This window comes from Zonotrichia albicollis, chromosome 25, assembly GCF_047830755.1.
Source record: "Zonotrichia albicollis isolate bZonAlb1 chromosome 25, bZonAlb1.hap1, whole genome shotgun sequence".
Taxonomy (NCBI): domain Eukaryota; kingdom Metazoa; phylum Chordata; class Aves; order Passeriformes; family Passerellidae; genus Zonotrichia; species Zonotrichia albicollis.
This window is the reverse complement of record NC_133843.1, coordinates 496,235-519,951: the sequence shown is the minus strand read 5'-3', so window position 1 is coordinate 519,951 and position 23,717 is coordinate 496,235. Positions and strand designations below refer to the sequence as shown.

At 54.3% G+C, this 23,717-nt stretch overlaps 2 protein-coding genes across 9 annotated transcripts in view; one reads left to right on the top strand and one right to left on the bottom strand.

Annotated features, from left to right (window-relative positions):
- The window catches only part of SAMD11 (sterile alpha motif domain containing 11), a 66,690-nt gene extending 64,716 nt beyond the window's left edge, over positions 1-1,974 (top strand). For all 6 annotated transcript variants that reach the window (XM_074558394.1, XM_074558393.1, XM_074558392.1 and 3 more), the window contains one exon: positions 539-1,974. In XM_074558394.1, coding sequence (XP_074414495.1) covers positions 539-775 — 237 coding nt within the window. In that variant the 3' untranslated portion in view covers positions 776-1,974. The remainder of the gene's footprint in view (positions 1-538) is intronic.
- Positions 1,066-23,514, bottom strand: NOC2L (NOC2 like nucleolar associated transcriptional repressor). 3 transcript variants are annotated; one of them, XM_074558397.1, is made up of 19 exons: positions 23,434-23,514; positions 23,141-23,314; positions 22,560-22,731; positions 22,047-22,166; positions 21,343-21,460; positions 20,917-21,007; positions 20,608-20,686; positions 18,818-18,928; positions 17,806-17,919; positions 16,201-16,389; positions 13,672-13,811; positions 11,690-11,801; positions 9,983-10,096; positions 9,521-9,622; positions 7,034-7,177; positions 6,489-6,602; positions 4,318-4,453; positions 3,429-3,563; positions 1,066-2,887 (listed from the first exon to the last, which is right to left on the bottom strand). In XM_074558397.1, exons 1-19 carry the CDS (start codon positions 23,451-23,453, stop codon positions 2,721-2,723), a joined length of 2,352 nt encoding a protein of 783 aa, XP_074414498.1. In that variant the 5' UTR covers positions 23,454-23,514; the 3' UTR covers positions 1,066-2,720. The 3 variants fall into 3 exon arrangements, with proteins under 3 accessions (XP_074414498.1, XP_074414499.1, XP_074414500.1); XM_074558398.1 differs by having other exon boundaries at positions 1,066-2,884; XM_074558399.1 differs by having other exon boundaries at positions 22,560-22,728.
- Positions 23,515-23,717: the final 203 nt, after the last annotated feature.

Sequence of the window (23,717 nt, the reverse complement as noted above, 5' to 3'; positions counted from 1 at the left end):
AGCTGCTGCAGCACGGAGAGGTTCAGCAGTTTTGTTTTCCCTCCCTGCCTTGGCCCTTTGACGGGCAATTCCTGCAGTGCTGTGCCCTGGGCAGAGGGAGAGCAGCGTCCGGCTGAAGTGTCCATGGGGAAGAGGGCAGGGATGAGCCAGGGCCCCTCAGCTGGGCTGTCCCTGCACACCCAGGGCAGCCCTGGGGCTCCAGCCGTGCCCAGGAACAGGAGCAGGGCTGCAGGACAGAGTCCTTGAGGAAAGGAGAGGAGAGGAGGAAACCGTGCCTGCTCTGGTTTTCAGGGGCACTGGGAATGGAATTGCGCCATAGAGCATCAGTCCCATCCAGTGCCAGCCCTGCCATGGGGGGACACTTTGCACTGTCCCAGGGTGCTCCAAGCCGTGTCCAGGCTGCCTTTGGACACACCCAGGGCTGTTTGAACTCTTCTCTCGGGACTGAGCCCAGCCCTGGCGTTCTGCGCACCCCTGGGTGCTCCCCGCGCTGCCCTCTCCCACCCTCACTCACGCTGTGTTTTCCCGTTTCCCGCAGGTGGCCAAGCGCCTGGGCCGGGTGCTGTGCATGGCCGGGTTCCCGCTGGCGCTGCCGCTGCAGCCGCCGGGGCTGCGGCCCCCGGAGCGGGAGGCGGCCCCGGGCGAGCTCCGCCCGGCCTCCACCGGCAGCGTGGCCTCGCCCTTCGGCGGCGCCGCCGCGCCCAGCCGGGGCTCCCCGAAGCAGGAGAACGGCAACGCCGCCCTGCTCGGCGACACCACCAAGCCCCCGTCCTAACGGGGCCCAGCGCCCCCGCCGCAGGAACGGTCTCTTCTGGGTGGTTGTTTATTTTGGATGCGTTTGCTTTTTTTTTTTTTTTTTTATTTGTTTGGGGAAAATAAAAGAAGAACCACGGAGATTTCTGAACTGTCAAAAAAAAAAAAAAAAAAAAAAAGATTGAAAGGGAAGGAAGGAAAATGATCCAAAGATGTTGTCGTGGGACGACGCCAAGTGAAGAGAGGGATGCTGGAGGATGGAGGCAGCGCTGCTGTCCCTTCCACGCTGCTCAGTGGAGCTGCAGAGCCCTGCACAGGAGGCACGGACAGGCTGCCCTCTGCCTTCAGGAACTCGGGCTCTGCTGCTCCCCCGGTACCTCGAGCAAACACTCCCATCCACAGGCACCCCAGCCAAGCTCTCCTCCTCCTCCCTGCAACCGGGCTCACTTCCTCATTCAGGTGTTCTATGCATCTCTAGCAACTTTGAAAACAATACCAAAGACAGACAAAAAGGACAAAAAGACAAAAAAAAGAGAGACAAAAAAAAAAAAACAAAAGGACAAAAGGCAAGTTCCCGTCCATGTTTACTTCGTGCGGATGGTACAGAGCCACCCTGCCCTGGCACAGGGGCCTGGCAGTGCCCAGAGAGAGGGGCCGGTGCCCGTGCCCCAGCCACGCAGGGGTGGATGGATTTCCCCTGGGATGGTTGGGTCCAGGAGCTGCAGCTGCTCTGGGGCAGGAGGCTCCTGTGTGTGCAGCCTTGCTCCAGAGGTGGATCAGTGCACATCTGGCCGCATGCTCCAGAGGTGGATCAGTGCACATCTGGCTGCTGGGGACCACCAGACCGAGCCCTGGGCCCCCCCCAGCCCAGGCTGAAGCAATGGGCAGAGTTTTTACTACTGTGAATGAGCTGGGAACTGCTGGGGGTGACCTCCCGTGACTTGTACAGTTGTGAGCAACAATCACATGTGGTACTTTTCTCTCTCTCCCTCTCCTCCCCCCCATCCCCTTTTATTTTTGGGTTTGTTTTTTGTTTAAACGTTGCACGTGCTGCCGTTTTTCTTACAGAATAGCTTTGGTGGTACTTTAGCTTCTTTATATTGTAAAAAAAGGAAAAAAAAATTCATTATCCATCACATCACGATAAAAATGCTTTCCAGCAATCAATTTAAATAAAAAAGAAAAACACTTAATTTACAGATGGTACCTGGCTTTACCCAAGCAGTCTCTGTTCTTCCTTTCCACATTCCTGCCTGGAATCCCATCCAGGCTTGGCTCCCAGCTGGCAGAAGGCAGCCAAGTTAGAGCCAGGAGAGAAAGGGAATTCCTTTCTCTTTGGGAATGACAGGTAAGTTAAAATCTTCTACAAATTTTTTTTTTTTTTTTTTTTTACAGTTAAAGTGGTGCAGTTCTCACCTGGGCAGTGTTTCCTACATTATCAATTCTCCCTTTATTCCTTCATGCCTGCACGTCCCTAACCCAAGAAACTTTAATTGAAAGTTTCCTTCTGCAGCACACTTGGGGCAGCTTGAACTGATCAAGGCTTCCAGGGAAGCTGCAAAGCTCTGGCAGAGTCTCTGCAGTCCTTAAGGCACTCTGGGCACCAGGAGGGTCTGGGGGTGGCCCCACAGCTGAATCTGGGGGGGCTGCTGGGGCAGAGAGGGGGAACCTTGGACAAACCCTCACCCTGCCCTTGCTCAGCCCACTCAGCAGGAGCTGGAAGTGAACCCTGTGCTATTGAAAGCAGATTTTAATGGGGTTTTATTCTCTCTGCTGAGCAGTTTGTACTGGCCTTGACTTGGCCTCGGGTTTATTGGTACCAAAAGCAGAACGGGTAGAAGAAGCTGGAGAAGTCCACGTTGAGCTGCAAAGTCCAGGCTGTGGATGTGGGGCTGGTCCCAGCTGGGCTCCTGGCTCTGACAGCAGCTGCAGGTGCTGCAGGCTCGGGCTGGACAGGGCTGGGCAGCTCAGTCCTCGTCAGAAAACTCCAGGTCCTGCACCAGGTCCTCCCCTCCCTGTGCCAGCTGCTGCAGGTCCGAGCGGGACAGGCCCCGTGGGCAGCCCCGCCTCTGCTGGGCACCCTGGGCACGCTGGGCACGCTGGGCATCCTGGGCTCCTGCCCTGCCTTCCTCTGCTGGGGAGAGACACAGGGTCAGCGATCCTGCCTGCCAGGGGTCACTGATAAATGCCAGGCACTCATTAACTCATCCTGGAGAGCCCTGCAGGGCTGGGCACAGCAATAGTGCCTAGGAGGGCACAGGAACCCAAAGTGCCCCACAGGGGCAGGAACAGGAGCCCAAAGTGCCCCACAGGGGCAGGAACAGGACCTCAAAGTGCCCCACAGGGGCAGGAACAGGAGCCCAAAGTGCCCCACTGGGCTGGAAAACCAAGGGAAATTTGGGAGCTCCCCAGCAAGGAAAGGGTTACCCCAGGCCCCTGTGCCCCAGGTGAAGGGTGAGGGCACCCTGGGGTGGCACCTGCAGGGTCTGTGTACCCCAGGCCGGGCTGAGCCTCCTGCAGGAGGGCCCTGAGGAGAGATGAGAGGGGCTGGGAGCACTTTAACCCTTTGCTCCCTGCAGCTCAGGGCTGCCAGCTCTGCCCTCAGGGTCGGTGCAGCCCCTCCTGGCACCCTGGCAGGACAGAAAGCCCTGGTGCTGTCAGGAATCCCCACTCACCCTCTGCCTCGCTGTCCTCTTCCAGCTCTTCCTCCTCGTCCTCCTCCACCTCGTAATTTCCTTCTTCATCATCATCCTCCTCCCCAAACTCCTTGCTGCTGGCTTCTGAGCTGTCATCTGAGGCCGTGCCCGTCCCTGCAGGGGTTCAGGGTGTAAGTGGACACGAGCAGCAGCACAGGCAAGGAGGAGCTCAGGAGGGCCACACTCACCCAAGGGCAGGTTTCCCCTCATTTCTCACTGATATCCCCCCAAAGGCACTTCCCTGTGCTGCAGGGGCCCAGCGCCTCCTCCTGAGCCATTCCTAATTCCCAGCTTTCCCTTTCTGCCAGAAATCCAGCTGGAAACAGGAGAGCAGGAACCTCCCCTGATCCACAGCACCAAGGAGGGGCTGCAGATCCCCCTCCCTGCCCTTCTCACACACCCAGGACATCCCAAACATCCCAAACCCCAGAGGAACGCCCAGGTTTATCCCAAACTCTGCTCAGCTTCCCAGGCAGGCTGCACAATTTCCTGTGGCCCTCTCGTGGTCACAGCCAGGTGACACCAGCCCCTGCTCTCCGGGATTTCTGGGCTCCTTGGGAGCATCAGGCAGGATAAAATGAATAATAAAATAAAATAATAAATCAGAAGTGCAGCAGGGACAGGAGCAAAGGTCCCCGTGCTGGTGGGAGCCCCTGCCATGCACAGAACCTGCTCAGGGATTGTGGAAAGGGAAAATGGGACTGTGGACAAGGAAAAGGGGATTGTGGACAAGGAAACTGGAATTGTGGACAAGGAAAAGGGGATTGTGGACAAGGAAACTGGAATTGTGGACAAGGAAACTGGAATTGTGGACAAGGAAAATGGGACTGTGGACAAGGAGAAGGCAAGCCCAGCCCCAGCCCTGTACCTTTCACAGAGAATCCACCATTCTCCTCCTCAGAGTCACTGTCCAGCTCAAAGAGATCCTTGAATTCCTTCTTATCCTCCTCCTTCCTCTCGTCCGGCCTCTTGCGTTTGATTTCTGGGAAGTTCAAGTCTTCCAGCTGGAAAGCAAACAAACCCCAGCGTAGGAGCAGCCCTCACTTGTGCTGTCGAGTGCCAAAGGCTGTGTTTAGAGGCAGAACTTGGCTCTGCCCAGAGCAGCTGGGGCTGTGAGCTGCCAGCCACAGCCCTGTGAGGGTCCCAGGGGTGAGGGAGGCTCACAGAGCTCTGCTCTGCACTGATCCTGCCCTAACAAACTGCCTTAGCTCATGGCACATGCAGGGATGAGGATGAGGATGAGGATGAGGGTATCCGTCCATGGAGCACCTCAGGAGCAGCAGACCCTGAGATGGAGCTGTGGCTTTGCTCCTGCAGCCAATTGCAGCCATTTCCCCAGCCTGCTCAGGGTTATGGTCCCCAGCTGGGCCATATTGATCCTGGGGCTGAGCACTGCCCAGCAGGGATGGCAGGGAAGGGAACAAATCACCCTCCACCATTGCAGGGGCCTCATTTTAAATCATCATCATCATCATCATCATCCTCATCCTCATCATCATCATCCTCCCCCTGCTCTTGCTGCCACAGGGGAGAGGCCTCTGCTCCTCCCTGTCTGTGCTGGGAGCAGCTCAGGGCTGGCTTTAAAAACAGCCCAGAGGTGCCAGGGAGGAGATTTGGGAAGCAAAATGCAGCAAGGGCACTGCCAGGCTGCTGCCCCCATGGCTGGCACCCACCCCAGGCTGGTCAGAGGGCCCCAGGATGGTGTGGGCAGGACAGGACCCCAAATCTCCCCCAGCTCCATGGCAGGGACCCCTTGCACTGCCCAGAGCCTCCCCCAGCCTGGCCTGGACACGGGCAGGGGATGGGGCAGCCCCAGGCTGGTTATGCTGCAGCCCCACCAAGGGGTGAAGGCATTTTCCACAATTCCCATCATTGCCCCCATTTCTGGGCACAAGGCAGGCTCCTGTCCTGGCAGCAGGGGTTCCACATTCCCACAGGGAAAAATCCCCATTTCCAAAGGCAGCTCTGGGGGACATCAGCACAACCTGAGCACACCAAGCAGGACCTGGTGCTGGCTGAGCTGTGCCACTCCCCCCTTGAGACCCCTCAGGGTGGGCACAAAATAAACCCCAACCCTCCAAACCTCCACCCTTTGGAGTGGTCCCAAAGGACTGAGACCTGCACTGGCACAGCCCACAGCCCTGTGCTCATCTCACACAAGCACTAATTAGCTAATTTAGGGGCCAGCCTTTTAATCCCCAGCTAGAGGGCTGCTATCTGCAGGGTCTCACCAAGCTGATTAGTCCCCATCCCATTAAAAAGCATTGGGAAAAGCAAATGGACTGGGCAGGCAGGGTCAGAGCTGCTGTGTGAGGCAGGCTGCAGCTCCCAGCCAGGCTCTGGCTTTCTTTTCTCCTGTTATTGCCTTTCTTCCCCAATGGCTGCTAATGGGACATGGATTTTCCCAGCCCTAATGGGCCTCATGGTGTTCCCTCTCCTGCTGGGGCTCACAAAGCTGCATCATTAAGGCACCAGTCCCCACCGAGGCACACAACAGCCCCATTCACCAGCAGGGCTGCAGGGCAGCCTGCAGCACAGCAAACCCCAAATCTGCTTCTCTCTGAACAGAGCAAACCCCAAATCTGCCTCTCTCTGAACACAGCAAACCCCAAATCTGTCTCTAAACACAGCAAACCCCAAATCTGTCTCTAAACACAGCAAACCCCAAATCTGCTTCTCTTTGAACACAGCAAACCCCAAATCTGCCTCTCTGAACAGAGCAAACCCCAAATCTGCTTCTCTTTGAACACAGCAAACCCCAAATCTGCTTCTCTTTGAACACAGCAAACCCCAAATCTGTCTCTCTCTGTACAGACAAAAAAACCCTTAAATCTGCCTTTCATAACAGGAAAAAGACCCCCAAATCTGCCTTTCTGAACAGAAAAAACCCCAAATGTGCAGAGAGCTGCTCCAGCAGCAGGGCAATGTCCCCCCACAGCAGCAGGCCCCACTCTGTGCTGTCCCCCTGTCCCCATTGCTGTCCCCTATCCCAGCACCCCCTGGCTGTCCCCAGGGTCACACCCAGGGTTTGCTGCTCACCCTTTCCTTGCCACTGATCTCCAGCTGGATCTCCTTCTCCCTCAGCTTCTTCCACTGTGTGTAATACCTGCTCAGGGGCGTCCCCTCCTCCTTCAGCTGCTTCTCCCACTGCTCCTGTGGACAAAGGGACACACACACACATTCCAAGGGTTTCCAGGCACCTTCCAGCCAGCACAGGCAGCCAGGGGCACAAGGTGGGGACCCTTTCCCAGCTCCTGGGCAATGTGGGGGCCAGCAGGACTCAGTGCATTTGTGAATTGAGCCTCAGATACTGAGGCAGCAGCTGGGTCAGGAGTGGTGGCACTGAGAACTGTCCCCAGGCCTGGGGACTGCAGGGAACACACAGGGAGCCAAAGGCTGAAGTGGAAAAGTGTCTGTCCCATGTCCCCAAGCTGTCCCCATGTCTGTCCCATGTCCCCATGCCATCCCTGTGTCCCTGTGTCCCCAGGCTGTCCCCAGGCTGTCCCATGTCCCCATGCCGTCCCCACACTGTCCCCAGGCTGTCCCATGTCCCCATGCCATCCCCACACTGTCCCCAGGCTCACCACAGCAGCCGTGCTGGCCACTCCAAAGGTCACTCTCTGCCTCCTGCTGCAGATGTGGGCTGAGTTCTCCTGCAGCTTCTCCAGCAGCTGCCTCATGGGCCTGCAGTAGTTGGCCACCTTGCACTCCTTCAGGAAGGATTTCAGCTGCAGGAGGAAAGGGACAGAAGAACTGAAGCCATGGCAGGGATGTCCCTGTCCCTCCAGCACACCCCAGCTGCCAGCACAGCACCAGCCCAGAAAAATGGGAATGCAGACCCAGACCTTCCCTGCCTGCCCCAAAGCACAAAGAAACCATCAGCACAATCCCTCTGCTGCTGAAGCCTGTCCTGCCCTCACCCCCCTTCCTAAAATATTTATTTTTTATAGGTGCTGCATATTTATCTCCACTGAGAGACGCATTTGTCACTGGATTTATCTCCCTTGATCCCCCAGCTGCAGCCCCAGAGCCATTCCATCCGCTGCCACATCCATTATCATTTTTCTTCCCTTGCACAAGTGTCACCAGAAATCCTGCAGAGTCCTGGGCTCTGCCAGGGCACTCTGGAGCTGTGTGCTCCCTGCACAGCCCCTGCTCCATCCCTGCACAGCCCCTGCTCCATCCCTGCACAGCCCCTGCTCCATCCCTGCACAGCCCCTGCTCCATCCCTGCACAGCCCCTGCTCTATCCCTGCTCCCCTCACAGTCCCACCCCTGCACAGCAATTAATGGAACCCAACGAGATCTCAGCCCTGGCTGGAGAGGCAGGGACACAACCAGGGCAGCAGAAGAGGATAAAGGACAAAGAGGGGAAAATCATGGTCTGTGTGTGCTTTTCCCTGCTCTGCCAAATGGAACAAGGGGATCTCAGCAGAGTGCAGCACTCAGCACACCCACGTGTGTCTGTGGACACGGCACTGAGGCTTCCCAGCCCAGCCCTGTCATTACTGGGGCTGCTTCTGTCCCAGTGCCAGCCTGAAACCCACAGAGCAAAACCCCAGCTGCTCTGACTGGAAGTGCTGCAGGGGAGCCAAACCCTGCCCAGCTCCCTGCTGGCACAGGGACACTGCCCTGGGGACAGGGCTGGGGACAGGAGAGCTGCTGGCAGGGCAGGGCAGGGCAGGGGCTCTCCCCCCAGCCCCTGCAGGCAGAGAGCCCACGGGTCAGCCCTGGGCCAGCAGCAGCAGCAGCTTTGAAGTGTTTCCCATCCCCACCGGCTCTCCTTTCATCTGCCAGGGCTTCCTGCCTTGCAGCAGGGAATGTGGGAAGCTGAGCCTGGGAAGCTCAGCCCAGCTCCCCCCAGAGCAGAGGAGGAGGAAGAAGAGGAGGAGGAGGAGGAGGAGGAGGAGGAGGGACACAGCCCCTGGCAGCTGGAGCAGCCCAGCAGGGAGGGAGGCAGGCTGGGCACACACGCATGGAAGCAGGGCTGGGCTGGAAGCTCTCCAGGAGAAAATCCTCTCCCCAGGCAGCTTTTGGGAGCCAAGGGCAGCCCCAGCCTGGCAGACGCCTCGGGGCTGTGGGCAGAGAAGCCAGGCAGGAATGCAGCAATGCAGCGATGCAGCGATGCCCTGCACAGCTCCTGCTGCAGGCAGCAATGCAGCAAAGCCCTGCACAGCTCCCAGAGCTGCTGGCTGCAGCACAGGGCTGCCAACAGCGGGGACAGGCACAGCCACAGGCTCAGGAGCTGCTCTGGCTGCTCACACAGGGGCTGCCAGCTCCCAGCAGCCAAGGCAGCCCCTGTGCCAGCCCAGGGCACACAGCCAAGAGCCTGGCACGTGCCAGCCCCTGACAGATGCCAGCCCTCAGCAGGGATTCTGCTTCCCAACCCGCCTGTGGGGCACAGCCAGGGCTCCCCCAGCACCAGGGACACCCCAAGGTGTGCAGGGGCTGGTGGCACACAGCAGGACAAGCACAGGTTCGTGTCCCCACACAGGATGTGACAGCAGCCATCCCTGAGTTACAGCAGAGGGAATGAGGGAACACATCCCACAGTGGCACACTGAGCTGGGCTGTCTGCAGCTCCAGGTGAGGGAGCCTGAGAGGGGAGGGAAGAATGGGGAGGGAAAACTGGAAGGAGAGATTGGGAAGGGAAGATTGGGAATGCCAGACTGGCAGGGAAGATTGCCATCTTGTGGAGAGCACCTCGGGGAGGCTGAGCATAAGGAAAAGCTGGGGCACAGAGCAGGTTCTGCTCCCAGACCCCACAGCAACAGCTCTGAATGCCCAAGAACTCAGCTGAGTTCACCATCCCAGCCCCATCCCAGGGCAGTTCTGCAGCCTCTGGCTCCCAACAGATGGCAAACTCCAGAGCACCTTCCCCTGCCTCCAGCCTAACTGGATGGGATGCCTCTGTTCTTCCCCAAAACGCAAATACAAATTAAAATTAAAATTAAGCAGAGGTAAGTGACTCTCCCCTCATTCTGAGGGCCATCCTGAGGTCACTGTTAGTTTAAATCACTTCATCCCACCCTGTGCACATTCATGGCACCCCCAGAAGTGCCTGCCCCTTACCTGGATGACAGTGGGCAGAACCAGCTCTGGGAAGCCAATGCTGTGGGCTTGGCCATGCAGATACTCCAGCAGCAGGTCATAGAGCTGGTCAATGAGCCCATCCTGAGCAGGAGAAACACAAATCACGGGACTGGGAACGACCTGAACCCCACAGAATTCCTACAGCACCCAAACCCAGCCTGGGAAAGGCTGCCCAGCCTTTGGGGACAGGGACATGGGGCACATCCCTTTGGGGACAGGGACATGGGGCACGTTCCTCTGGGGACAGGGACATGGGGCACGTTCCTTTGGGGACAGGGACATGGGGCACGTTCCTCTGGGGACAGGGACATGGGGCACTTTCCTTTGGGGACAGGGACATGGGGCACATTCCTCTGGGGACAGGGACATGGGGCACGTTCCTCTGGGGACAGGGACATGGGGCACGTTCCTCTGGGGACAGGGAGCCCAGGTCCCACTCACCCTGAAGGCCTTTTCCTGCAGGTTGGCATTGGAGAGCTTCAGGATCACAGCAAAGTTGATGGGCTTGGAACTCATCCGTCCTGGCTTCTTGTTGAAATCCACTTGCTGGAAAACCTGGGAGAGAAAAAAAAAAAAAAAAAAAGAGTGTAAAGGTGATCACAGCACAAATCCACCAGCACACAACTCAGCCAAGGACAGGTGGTGGCAGAGCCAAGAAAACAACCCAGGAACCCCAATTCCTGCTCACTGCCCCCCAGGTTTCCCAAATATCCCAGGCAGGGACGGGGAGGGAGCAAACAAAGCCCCAGCTGAGGCTGTGGAGCCCTGGCTGTGCAAGGTGCTGGGGTGTGAAGAGGAAACCAACACAGGCAAGGGCACAGGAAGCTGGGGTTTGCTCCTCAGCCCCACTCTGTCACGGTCAGAGGCTGCACCCCAGAGCTGGAGTGGGTTTGGAGCTGTCCCTGAAGGTGAGGAGAGTTCCAAAGCAAGGCTAAGTGATGCTCACACCAAATTCACTGTTGTCACTGAAATCACTGTCCCAGGGACACCTGCTCCAAGCACTGGCTCTGAGGCAGCTCCCATGGGGCCATCAGGGGAGGCTCCAATGTCATTTAAACATAAAAAAGCCACCAGCTGATGACATCTGCTGGCACCCACAGAGGGGGGAGCAGCCCCAGCTCCTCTCTCCAGTGCCCCAACACTCTGGGAGTGCCCTCCAGAGCAGGGAACCATTTCTCCTCCCTGTGAGCAGCAGCAGCAGATCCATCAGCAGCCCATCCCCGTGGTGGGGATGCAGCACAGGGAGGCTGACAGGAGGCAGAGGCTGCTCAGGTCACAGCAGTGCCCCCAGGCCACAGGAGCAGGAGGCTGCTATTGATTCCTGACATTTTATTTGTCAATCCAGGTTCTCTGGGAGGGAGGGACAGGAGTGCAAACAAAGAGCCCCTGCCTGGGGGATCGATGGCACAAACCTCGTTATGCACAGTTATTTCTGTGGCCCAAACAGAGCTATTGATCCCCAGGTCAGCCTCTGGGGCTCCCTGGCACCCTCCAGGCTGGCAGGGGAGGGCAGCCAGGGGCGCTGGCAGTGCCCAGGAGGTGGCAGGGCCTCAGGGCAGGGAGGAAGTGTGGCTCCCACACTGAGGGCTGCAGCCAGGCTGGGCACAGCCCCACTGATGTCCAGGAACCCTGGGGGCAGGCTGGGAGGGGATAATGAGGGACCAGCGGCCACAAAACCTCAGCAGGAAACCACAGGCAGACTGAGGGCAGGACAGGCAGGAAGGAGAGGGATTCAGGGATTTCTGGCATTCCCAGTTGCCACGTGGGGAGTGGGCAGGGAGCTGGGATGCAGAATTCCATTTTCTCAGCTCCCAGGCCTCCTTCAGGAAGATATGTGTAAGTTTTTTTCATTCTTGAAGTGTTTTTCTCCTTCCCTTTCCCGCTGTCTGCAGTCAGGAACCACTGTGCCCTCACCAGAGATGACCACAGCAGCAGGATGGGGCTGGGGAATTCCTGCAGCTCTGGATTCCCCCTGTGCCTGGGGGGCCCTGCTGCACCGAGCGGCTCCAGGCAAAGCTCCCACACCGTAAAATTGAATTCCAGTTTCTGCTCTCTATTTCCTCAGCAACTGTGGCGCTGCCTGCCAGGGCTCTGAGGGAGGGGGACCCCAGAGCTGCTGGTGGGGGCGTGCAGCGGGCACCAACCCACCTCCAGGATGAAGGGCAGCACGGGGATGAAGGTCCTGGTGCTCTGCGACAGCAGCGTGAGGGCACGGATGCAGTGCATGCGCAGGGGGTAGAACCGAGACGTTGGCACCAGCCTGGGCAGCAGAAACAGAGAAATAAAAAGAAATAAAAATATTAAATAAAAATTAAAAATAATTAAAATATTGATTAAGAATAAATTTTAACATATTAAATAAATAAAAATATATGAAATTAAAAGAAATAAAAATATTAAATAAAAATTAAAAATAATTAAAATATTGATTAAGAATAAATTTTAACATATTAAATAAATAAAAATGTATGAAATTAAAAGAAATAAAAATATTAAATAAAATTAAAAATATTAAATAAAATTAAAATTTAAAATATTAAATAAAACAAATAAAAATAAATATATTAAGCAAAATAAAATAATAAAAATATTAAATAAAAATAAGAATAGTAAATAAAAAGAAATAAAAAGAAATATATTAAACAAAAATAAAATAAAAATATAAAAATATTCAATAAAAAGAATAAACAGTAAATAGTAAATAAAAATAAAAACATTAACTAAAACTAAATTAAAATTAAAATATTAAATGAAAATAAAATATTAAATAAAGTAATAAAAATATTAAATAAAAATACATGTTTACAATATTAAATAAAAAGAAATAAAATAGTAAATAAAACTAAAATATTAAATAAAAATAAATAAAAATAAATATATTAAATAAAAATAAATAAAAATAAACATAATAAATAAAAAGATTAAATAAATGCACAGGGTCTGTCCCACAGAGCCACAGTCCCCAGAGCTGCCACTCTGCCTCCTCCAAGCCCAGCCTGGCTCAGGGGGGATCCAGGTGGGATCTGACTCTGTTTTCCCAATGCTGGAATCACAGAATCAGGGAATGGTTTGGGTTGGAAGGGACCTAAAGCTGACCCAGTGCCACGGCAGGGACACCTTGCACTGTGCCAGGCTGCTCCAAGCCCTGTCCAGCCTGACCTTGGGCACTGCCAGGGCTGGGACAGCCACAGCTGCTCTGGGACATCCATTGCAGGGCCTGCCCACCCTCAGGAGCAGGAATGTTTTCCTGCTCTCTCATCTGAAGCCCCTGTCTCAGTTTGGAGCCACTCCCTGTGTCCTGTCCCTCCATCCTTTGGAAATCCTCTCTCCATCTCCCTTGCAGCTGCTTCAGCTCCTGGAAGGGCACAGTGAGTGACCCCAAACCCACCTGGGGGGTTCCCAAACCCCCAGAGCCTCGCCAGGCAGTTCCTGCAGCTCATGCCAAGCTGCTCAAACCCTGCTGGGCCTCACCCCGTGCCCTGGCCCCAGCCCCAGCCCCAGGGTGATGTGCTGGGCAGGGAGGGAGGTGCCTGCATCCATCCCAGAGCAGGGGTGCCAGGGGGATGTTTGCATCCTCTTATCTGATCGTTTAAATCTGCTTATCTCCATCACCGTGGGGAGCTCCTCCAGAGCTGGCTTTAGAGCTGAGAATCTGGTTAGCAGAGCTAACAGGATTTGGGAGATCACCAGAGATCCCCAAATTCCCTCAATGCTAATGTTAACAGGCACCTCAGAGCACAAACATTTCATCCATGTGAGCTGATGTGAGGAGGGAATTCTCAGCAGACATCCTGAAAATAACAACTGTGGCCCACTTCTTCCAGTCCCAACAAACAGGCACCAAAAATGCAGCTTCTAAATGCATTTACAGAGCTGCAGATGAGGATTTTCTGGATCATTTTCCTTGCAGTTACAAGGATAATCTGCCCAGGTTATTCAGGCTGAGACTTTTCTTGTATAAAGAAGAAAGAATAACCCACACCACAACTCTGTCACCCTCTAAACAGCTGCTCACACACACCTTGGGCTGGAAAATTTCAATTGAAAGACCATTCATGGTTAAATCCAAATCACAGAAGTGTAAAATAACACACCAAAGCAGAGCAAAAAGAATGAGGAACCCCACTCACTTGATGCAGCCAATGATGACCTGTGTCAAGGGGTAGATGAGGGGCTCCATGACCTCACTGGGGTGGATGGTGCTGAGAACTCGACACCAGAAGTACAGGCAGTGGATGTACTGCCAGTTATACACTGACTGGAAGTTCTCCTGCAGGAAAGGGGGTGGGGAAAATAAAGGCAAAAATTGTGAAAATGTGGCATTTGATAGGTGCTCACTCTGCTCCCTGCCCAGGGAGGAAAAACAACGCTGGAGCTGCCATCCCCAGGACAGCAAGTTCACTGGCACCAGTGCCTGAAGGAAATAAAGTGAATAAAACCAGGCTGCTGTGCTCAAGTGGGGCTGCTTTGAGAAGGAAAAGTTCCCAACCTCACAGCAGGGACTGGGATGGCCAGGGACAGGGAATCCTGAGCTGAGCACTGGGGCAAATATCAGCCCAGCACTTTTGGGGAATCCTGAATAATAATAAAATATAAAAGCCCAGCTGGAGCAGGAGTCCCTGAAGGAAACCCTTCCCTCAGCCCTGCAGCTGTGCAGGTATTGCCCAAACCACAGCAGACTGCACTCACAAGGTGCCTCAGCCCCCATTTGTGGTTTTTTCTCCAGATTTCCAAGGCCCAGCTCATCTCTCCTGCATGGATGATGCACAGCCCTGAGACAGGCACAGAATGTTTAACTGCAGCCTCTGGGGCAAACCTTGCAGCAGGGCCCTGAGCCAAGGCACAGCTGGACGTGGCAGGGCTGTGCCAGCTCTCCCCAGGTCACTGGGATGCACCACAAAGATTTTCTCAGCTCCTCCTGCACAGAGCAGACGAGCAATCTGCTCTGTAATCACCTTCCAGCCCCGTCCCTGCCCATTCAGACAGGCTTAGTGCTTGCATTTGGACACTTTGGTGGTGCCAGGCCCATCTGAAGGGCCACGAGCCCCCCCAGCTGTGAAATCAAATGGATTTACTCCTTGTCTGGGCCACAACTGAGGGTGTAAGGAGCCAGTGCAATCCAATTAGGGGATCTGCAGCCCAGACTTCATTTATCTCTGCTTATTTATCCCCATGTCTGACAGGCCAGGAGATTTAGCTGGGCACCAACCCTGCCCTGTTTGGGGGCAGCTCAGCAATTAATCTGTGGGGTCTGTTTTGCTAAACAGGACAAAATCCAGGATTAGCAATCTGACTCAGATTTCCCAGGTCACACTGGAGGTGCCTGAAACCAGGGCTGCTCCCAATGCTCTGGGCTGCTTTGTTAAGTCCATTAAATGCCCTAGAATTTGCTGGGGAGCTGCAACACCCCAGAGTGGCCTAGGCAGTAAAACCAGCCTAGGGCTAAGGCTGCTTCCAAGGAAAAAGCCACAGAGGCAGCCATGTTGTGGCAATTTTGTGTTCCCCTTGGGATGCCTTTGGCAGCTGCAGTGTGCCTGGAGCTCAGGGCTTGGTGGTTTCCATAACCCTACCCACAGGTGCTTTACCTGCTTGTTTCGTACCAGAGGCTGCTGTACATTGTGATATATTGTGAGTAATATTTTCCATCTCTTCCTCCACACTAACAGAGCCTCCCTCAGGCTCCTGTCCTGCCCGTGGTGTACTCTGCCAAGGCCATGCAATAAATCCCTGTTTATGCCTGTAACTGTGCCCAGCCCCGCTGCAGGCAGCCCCAGGAGGATGAGGATGAGGATGGTGCCCAGCAATAAATCCCTGTTTATGCTGTAACTGTGCCCAGCCCCGCTGCAGGCAGCCCCAGGAGGATGAGGATGAGGATGAGGAGGGTGCCCAGCAATAAATCCCTGTTTATGCTGTAACTGTGCCCAGCCCCGCTGCAGGGAGCCCCAGGAGGATGAGGATGAGGAGGGTGCCCAGCAATAAATCCCTGTTTATGCTGTAACTGTGCCCAGCCCCGCTGCAGAGAGCCCCAGGAGGATGAGGAGGGTGCCCAGCAATAAATCCCTGTTTGTGCCTGTAACTGTGCCCAGCCCCGCTGCAGAGAGCCCCAGGAGGATGAGGATGAGGAAGGTGCCCAGCAATAAATCCCTGTTTGTGCCTGTAACTGTGCCCAGCCCCGCTGCAGGCAGCCCCAGGAGGATGAGGATGAGGAGGGTGCCCAGCAATAAATCCCTGTTTATGCCTGTAAGTGTGCCCAGCCCCACTGCAGGCAGCCCCAGGAGGATGAGGAGGGTGCCCAGCAATAAATCCCTGTTTATGCTGTAACTGTGCCCAGCCCCGCTGCAGGGAGCCCCAGGAGGATGAGGATGAGGATGAGGAGGGTGCCCAGCAATAAATCCCTGTTTATGCTGTAACTGTGCCCAGCCCCGCTGCAGAGAGCCCCAGGAGGATGAGGATGAGGATGAGGAGGGTGCCCAGCAATAAATCCCTGTTTATGCCTGTAACTGTGCCCAGCCCCGCTGCAGGCAGCCCCAGGAGGACGAGGATGAAGATGAGGAAGGTGCCCAGCAATAAATCCCTGTTTATGCTGTAACTGTGCCCAGCCCCGCTGCAGGCAGCCCCAGGAGGATGAGGATGAGGATGAAGATGAGGAGGGTGCCCACCTTCTTCCTGAGGGTCATGGCGCTGCGCAGGTGGATGGCCAGCTGGCGGATGTAGATGAAGCTGTGCTGGTAGGACGCGGCGCTGTCCAGGGCCAGCATCTCCGTCAGTGTCCTCTGCATGAAGTTGATCATGGGCAGCACGTTGGGAGAGGTGAACCTGGAGTTCTTCACAAAGGCAATGTACATTTGCTGCCAGGGGAAGAGGATGAGAAAGGAGCGTGTAAAATAGGAGTAAAAAGCATTCTGGGACTCCTCTGCCCCTCCCAGTGTGACCAAACTGTCACTGTGAGCTCAGGTTAGAGGCTGATGAGGCACACTCTTCTTCAAGCAGTGAAAGAAATGAACTAATCATAAATTAAGAAGAAAATTTATGATAAATATTTAATATATAATTATATATAATAGATATTATTATTTAATATAAATAATAAGTACAAAGCATTTTAAATAAATAATATTTAATAGAATAATATTTAATATAAATAAAAAATATAAAGTATAGCCTGAATTTACAGACTTTTCTACAAGTATTGTTCCTAATTCTAGTTGGTTGGTAACTACTTGTTACCTTGTCTGATTGCTTACTTCACTAGAGGTGGTTGCATGCTTGTGTCTCTTTCTAGATATTGTTTGCATTTTTCTTTTAATGGCTCAGGACAGTTTTTACAGGTGCTGCTAACAGTTACAGCCTTGGAATTCTTTTTTAGGAGAATAAGCAGATTTTCACTGTTATAGGATTTTATTCTTATGGGAACTTATCAGGCTAGCTCAGCTAGATAAGTTCCCATCAGAATACTCATACTCTCTTAGTAAGGCCTAAACTAGGTTTTACAAGGCCTTTCTTCTGTAAGGTTTTACTTATATTTAACACCAAACCAAGGCTGGAGTGCTGCTCTGATCACAGCAAGGAGTAACCCAGCCTGTCCCTTCTGCAGGGAAGACAGGAGTGAGTTTGGCCGGGCCATGTGGACACTGGGGATGGCTGGGCACAGCTCTCCTGCTCAGTGCCACTGTGGCAGGCAGGAAAATACACCTGGGCACCCAGCTGGAAGGCCAGAGCAGCTCAGGAGGATGGCAGCACCCAGAAACCTGGGGGTGCAGATTCATCAACACCAGAGACCCCCCCTGCTCAGTCTCTGTGCCCCCAGCAGCAAGGGCAGCAGTGGGAAGCAGCAATCACCCTGAGCTGACAGAATTTCTGCCCTGTTTGGGTCTCTGCAGGCTGCCAGCAGTGGGAAGCAGCAATCACCCTGAGCTGACAGAATTTCTGCCCTGTTTGGGTCTCTGCAGGCTGCCAGCAGTGGGAAGCACGAATCACCCTGAGCTGACAGAATTTCTGCCCTCTTTGGGTCTCTGCAGGCTGCCAGCAGTGGGAAGCAGCAAGCACCCTGAGCTCACAGAATTTCTGCCCTGTTTGGGTCTCTGCAGGCTGCCAGCAGTGGGAAGCAGCAATCACCCTGAGCTCACAGAATTTCTGCCCTCTTTGGGTCTCTGCAGGCTGCCTGCATCACCTCCTGCACCTGCTCAGCTGCAGTTCAAAGCTCTGAGGTATTTGCACACAACCTGAGGAAGAAAAGGTGCAGAGCTCAGCAAAGCCAGGCTTACCTTGAGCAGGGGGCTGAGGTAAACCTCCTTCTTGTGCCTGCAGATCTTGTTCAGCACCAGGAAGGCCAGGACCCTGACTGTCTCCTCCCCTGTGCTCCACAGAGTGATGGCTTGCTGGGACAAACCACACAGACAGGTGAGTGAAGGCACACCGAGCTCCTGGCAGCCACACACGGGCCTGAACCTCTGTCCTTCCCAGCAGAGGTGACACAGAGGTGACACAACGTGCTGTCAGCCAGTCACTGGCAGCCCTCCTGTCCTCACACTCTCACTGGGACACCACACACAGAGCCCAGGCTGATGCTTCCATGATCAGTAAAGGAACCTGTACAAAACCAGCACCTCTAAACAATACACAGCTTTCATTTGTGTGGTTAAACACACATTTGAACTCCCCTGAGTGACTCCATCTCCCCCAGGAGCACCTGGTGCCCCCACACCCAGCCAGCTCAGCTGCACCAGTGAAGAGCCCAGCACAGAGAGGGGGCTCAGTGCAGGGCTGGAAAAGCCCTCTCAGAAATGCCTGCAGCAGCTGGGAGGTGTGCCAGCCTCCAGCCCTGCCTGACTCCAGCCATCTCCAGCACCAAAGGCTCCCTGGCTGCCAGCAGAGCTGCAGTTTGCAGTCAATGCCACCCTGCTGCCCCTGTGTCCCCCACACCTCCTGTGCTGCTGCTCACGCTCAGCAGCTGAGACTGAGCTGCCACACAAACATTCCACCCCCAGCACAGGCATTCCCAGGGCCTGGCAGCGATTCCTCCATCTGGGAGGAGGAAGCAGCTTCCCAAAACACCTCCCTGGGGAGCAGCAGCATCAAACAGAGCCACCCCCACAGCCACCTCAGCCTGGCATCACCCGGTGGCACCTGCAGAGAGGCAGGAATGCTCTGCAGGAACAGCAGCAAAGCAGGGAACACTACAGGGGACTGCCTGGAGGGGATGCAGCCCAAACACCACAAATGCTCAGCTGAAGGAGCACCTCAGAGGCCAATGGCACATCCCAGCTGTGCCCTTACCTTGAGCAGGGCCCGGCACTGCTTGGGGAAGGACAGGTAGTATGGGACTGTGGAGTTGACGTGCTGCAGGACTGCTGCACCCACTGAGGCCTCTGTCAGGCAGGACAGCAGCTGTGGAGGAGAGAAAACACCCCCAGTTGGCAGGCAGGGCTGTCCCCCTCCTGTGCCAGCTGCATTTCACTGGTTCCCAACACTGCTCAGCCAGGAAGGAGCTCACACAAACCCCACAGATGGATCAGGGCAGGAGCAGAGGGTGAGAGCTGTCCTGCAGGTCCCTCAGCCTGGGATTGGGGGCTCAAACTGCTGTCCCTGCATGGTTCATGGCCCTGAGCTCTTCACACAGCATCTCCCTCGTGGACACTGCGAAATCCCATTTATCTGCAGTGCAGGACACCAGAATGGCCAGGGCAGAGGGTGAGAGCTGCCCTGCAGGACCCTCAGCCTGGGATTGGGGGCTCAGGCTGCTGTCCCTGTGTGGTTCATGGCCCCTGAGCTCATCACACAGCACCTCCCTCGTGCACACTGCAAAATCCCATTTATCTGCAGTGCAGGACACCAGAATGGCCCAACTCCCCCTCAGTCTGCACAAGGAAACATCACCTGAGCTGCCTGGCAGCACGCTGGATTTCTCCAGGATTTCTGGGTGGGAAGCTGGAGTTCTTTGGGTATTTGGGTCACCTCTCCCTCAAGGAAAGGCTGTGACAAAATGTGAGGAACCAAATCTGTGTGTGTGCAGCTTGTCCAGCTCAGCTCACTGCAGCAAACCCAGTTTGCAATCTGGAGTCAAGGTGAGCTCCAGGTGACTCTGAGAGGCTCTGCCTGATGCAGCCCCAGCTGCTGCAAGCAGCACAGGCATTTTGTCCACAGTTAATTTGCCTCCTCACCCTCCTCCTCGCTCTGCAAGGATTCTGGACTGAGCAGACTTGGCCAAAGCAAAAGGAGAAGATTTTGCTCAGAAATGGTGCCAGAAAACCCACAGTGGTGAAGGCTGGGGCTGAGGGCTCTCAGGAGGCAGCCCTGGAGCAGGGATTGCTCCCAGGGACTGCATCCCCAGCTTTTCCCTGTCTGCAGTGCTTTACTGCTGGAGAGAGGCACCACAGCTTGAGGGAAAAAAAAAAGAAAAAGCAAAAAGCTCTCCTGATGCAATTGCTCTTTCTGCTAAGTCATTGTGCCAGCTCCCAGCTGAGGCACAGCAGCAGCTCCTGGTTGTCACTCCTGGCATCCCTTCCCTCAGAGCTGAAGAATCAGTGCTGGTTTGGTTTAATATTCCAATTTGGGGATGCTAACAAAGCAATCTCAAAATAAAATTAAGTGGGGGCAGGAATTTCCTCTAGAAATAATCCATAAATCACCCCTGAAACACCAGAAATTTTGCATGGGTGGGATGGAACATTATCACAGTCAGAGATGCCTCATGTGAGATCACCAAGAGAACATCTCAGTGTTTGCCTCAAGTGCAGAGATCACAGCACCAAAAACTGAATTAATGATGCAGAATGCAGGAACACACACTGCAAACTCCTTTAAAGCCTATTAAATATTAATCTGCCAGACAAATTAAAACAGAGAGAGCTGCCAGAATGTTAATTCAACCCTTCTTTACTGCCTTACCTACTCTGACCCAAGCATCCTCTGAAGCTCCAAATTGTTAATTGGACCAAATCATTCCAAAACAACCCAGGAAAACAATGAACACAAATCTCAGGGGGGCAAAGCCCACCTGCCTCACCCCAAAACAGCCCAGCAAGGCACAGAGTGACCCACAAACAGAAAATGATCATGTTTCTTACCTTTATGGTACAGCCAAGATAAACTTTGATGTCCAGTCGTAGCTTTCCCCACAGGGGGCTGGTGGAAGGGAGAACCATTCTGGAAAGGAGCAAGAGTTGGGTTTAGCTTTAAAAAAACCCCAAATAACTCAGATTTCAGCAGCAAAATGAGCAGTGAGATCAATTCCTTCTTCCTTGGGGGAAGCAAAGGAGAGCCCTGTGAGCAGCAGCAGACACTCAGTTTGGATGAGCTGGCACCCCTTCCCCAGGTCCAAAGGCAGCTCTGGAAACCCCCCAGACTCCTGAACATCCCAAACCCCCCAGACTCACTTGAGCTTGTTCTTGGGGGCTTTGGGGAGCAGCAGCTTGTGCAGGTGGTGGAACAGGTCCCGGATACAGAAGGACACCAGGGCGTTGAACACTGGGTGAAACAAGGCAGGACAGCACTGTAAGTGATTTTCCATGAATTCTGGCTTTCCTCATGGGAAAAGGGACCCTGAGGAACTGAAACCAGTGATTTCCATGGCAGAACTCCTGCATTTCCTTCTAGAAACCCCCAGTCTGCCTCACATTCCATTTTTTATCAAAGATCAGCAGGCACAGGGGCCACCTCCCCAAGGAAACAGCACCAAAGCCACCCTTGAAGGAAAAGCTCCCAGAGCAGCAGAGCAGGACAAGCTCCTGGATGCACTGAAAGGGTGAATAACTCCTGCCAGGGCTCATCCCAACTCCCCCAGATGATTCCCCTTCCCTCACCTGCAGTGTCAGTCACCTGGAACTTGCTGGGGTCACCACCACTGTCCCCTTTGGTGGTGGCCACAGCTGCCTTGTAGGCCTGGGTGATCTCATGGAAGAGCTTTGGGGTGAGATTCCTCTGGGGAGAGAAGAAAATAGAGTGCTGAGGGAATAGATGGGACTAAGAAAGCTCCTGGAGCTGCTGCCAGAGGGCAAAAAACCCAAATTTGATCATTCTGGCCTCTTCTGAGCCACATTTCTGCAGCTTCCTCCTCACATGGGATGGCAGCACTCGAATTTTACAGCCCAAAGTCAAGCTGAAGGCACAAGAGCTCTGGGGGCTGGGGACAGAAATTTTGTGCCAGATGAACAAACAAACAGATAAATAAATAAACAAATTTTGTGCCAGATGAACCAATAAACAAACAAACAATTTTTGTGAAAGATGAACAAATAAATAAATAATTTTGTGCCAGACGAGCCAATAAATAAATAAATAAATAAATAAAATTTTGTGCCAGATGGACCAATAAATAAATAAATAATTTTTTGTGCTGGATGAACAAATAAATTTCGTGCAAGATGAACAAATAAATAAATAAATTTTCTGCCACACGAACAAATAAATAAATAAACTTTGTGCCACGTGAACAAACCCCAAGCTGGCCCTTTTACAGGCAGGGAGGAGAACTCCCCAGCGCTGTGTGCTCCCACTCCCTGCTCACCTGGGCAGCTTTCTTCCACTCCTCCACCATCTTCAAGCTCACACGGATGAGGGAAACTTTCTTCCTTTTGACTTTTTCTTGCTCTTCGTCCTCATCATCTTCATCCTCATCACTGGCTTCCTAAAGAGAGCAGCAGGAGGGACTGAATCAATGATGAAGGGTTTCCACAAGCCCTGGCTGGCCCCAGCTCTCACTGAGCACTGTGAGGAGGCAGGGCTGATTGGGAGTGCTGCCCCCAGCACTCTGTGCCAAGCAGGGATGTTTCAGATGGAATAAACACCTGAAGGGGTGACAGCCCAGGATATGGGGAATGAATCCTCCCTGTGAGGCTGCCACAGGGACCTGGGGCTGCTCCAGCCCTGCAGGTGCCCGAGGCCAGGCTGGGCAGGGCTCGGAGCAGCCTGGGCTGGAGCTGGATGAGTTCCAAGGCCCTGTCCAACCCAAATCACTCAGGGCTGGCACTGGAACACAAACACTGCCCATGGCACTGAGGTGTGTGATGCCAGCAGGTACCTCCAGGATGTCAGGGGGTCTGTGCAGAGCCTCCTCCTCCTCTGAGCTGTCCGAGGCATCAAAGTCCAGCAGCTTGCGGTCGTTCTCCTGCAGGAACTTGTAAAACTCGGGGTCCCTGTCCTTCAGCCTGGAGAGCTGGTCCTTGTGCTCTGACGCCTTTCCCTTCTTCCTGCTGGGACAGAAGGAATGGTTCATTAATTGTTCATTAATTGTTCACTGCTCGGAGCTCTGCTGAGGCTGTGACAAAAACATTTCATTAAGGATTAAGAAATCTTGACAGCAAGATACCAAACTGCAGTGGGATAGATGAAAACACATGGAAAACCCATCACAAATCTGTTTCTCAGTTCCTCCTCAGAATAGCTGCAGAGATGGGCACCACATCATTTCTCTGGGCAGCCGCTGGCAATGCCTAACTACCCTTTCCATGGAGAAATTCCTCCTGATGTCCCCCCTGAGCCTGCCCTGGTGACACTGAGGCCGTTCCCTGGGAGCAGAGCCCCGCCTGGGGCTGTCCCCTCCTGTCAGGGACTTGTGGAAAGCAGAAAAATCTCCTTTTGTCCCGGCTGAGCGCCTCTCACCTGCCCGGCCGTGCCTGCAGCCCCTGGGCCGCCTTCCCGCTCGGCCGCCTCTGCCTCGCAGTGCCATTAAGGGCTCGGCCGCCTTCCTCCTCCTCCTCATCCTCCCAGCCTCCATCATGCTCCGAGTCCGAGCCGGCAGCGAGGAACTCGTCCAGGCTCAGCTCCTCCAGTTTTCTGCGGGGGAGAAAAGAGTGTGAGGGGAGAAAAAGGACCGTGTGTGAGGGGAAGGCCCATCCCGGCGTGTCCGGCCCCTCCTGGACCCGCTCCCGGCTCCCCTCCGGTGCCGCGCTCACCTCCTCCCGGGGGCCGCCATGCTGCCTCCGCCACGCGGCCGCCACTTCCGGTCCCGGCGTGCAGCGCGGCCGGGGCGGGGCGATCAGACCACGCCCACAAATATGTAATTTTAGTTCATTTTCATGTTTAACCACGCCCCATAACAACACTGGCTCCGCCCCTCTGTGTTGGCCCCGCCCCGCCCGGCGATCCCTCTGTCCCGGGAATATTCCGGGGCAGGATCGGGGCCAGCGAAGAAAGCGAAGGGAAAGGATGGGATCGTCTCCCTTCTCCGCACTGCAGA

Excerpts from the sequence above, each read along its gene's own strand:
- NOC2L (XM_074558397.1), bottom strand. The coding sequence starts at position 23,453 with ATGGCGGCCCCCGGGAGGAG. Across the intron at positions 13,812-16,200 it reads CCATGACCCTCAGGAAGAAG|GAGAACTTCCAGTCAGTGTA; the intron begins GTGGGCACCCTC and ends CCTTTCCTGCAG. Across the intron at positions 4,454-6,488 it reads AGATCAGTGGCAAGGAAAGG|CTGGAAGACTTGAACTTCCC; the intron begins GTGAGCAGCAAA and ends TTTGCTTTCCAG.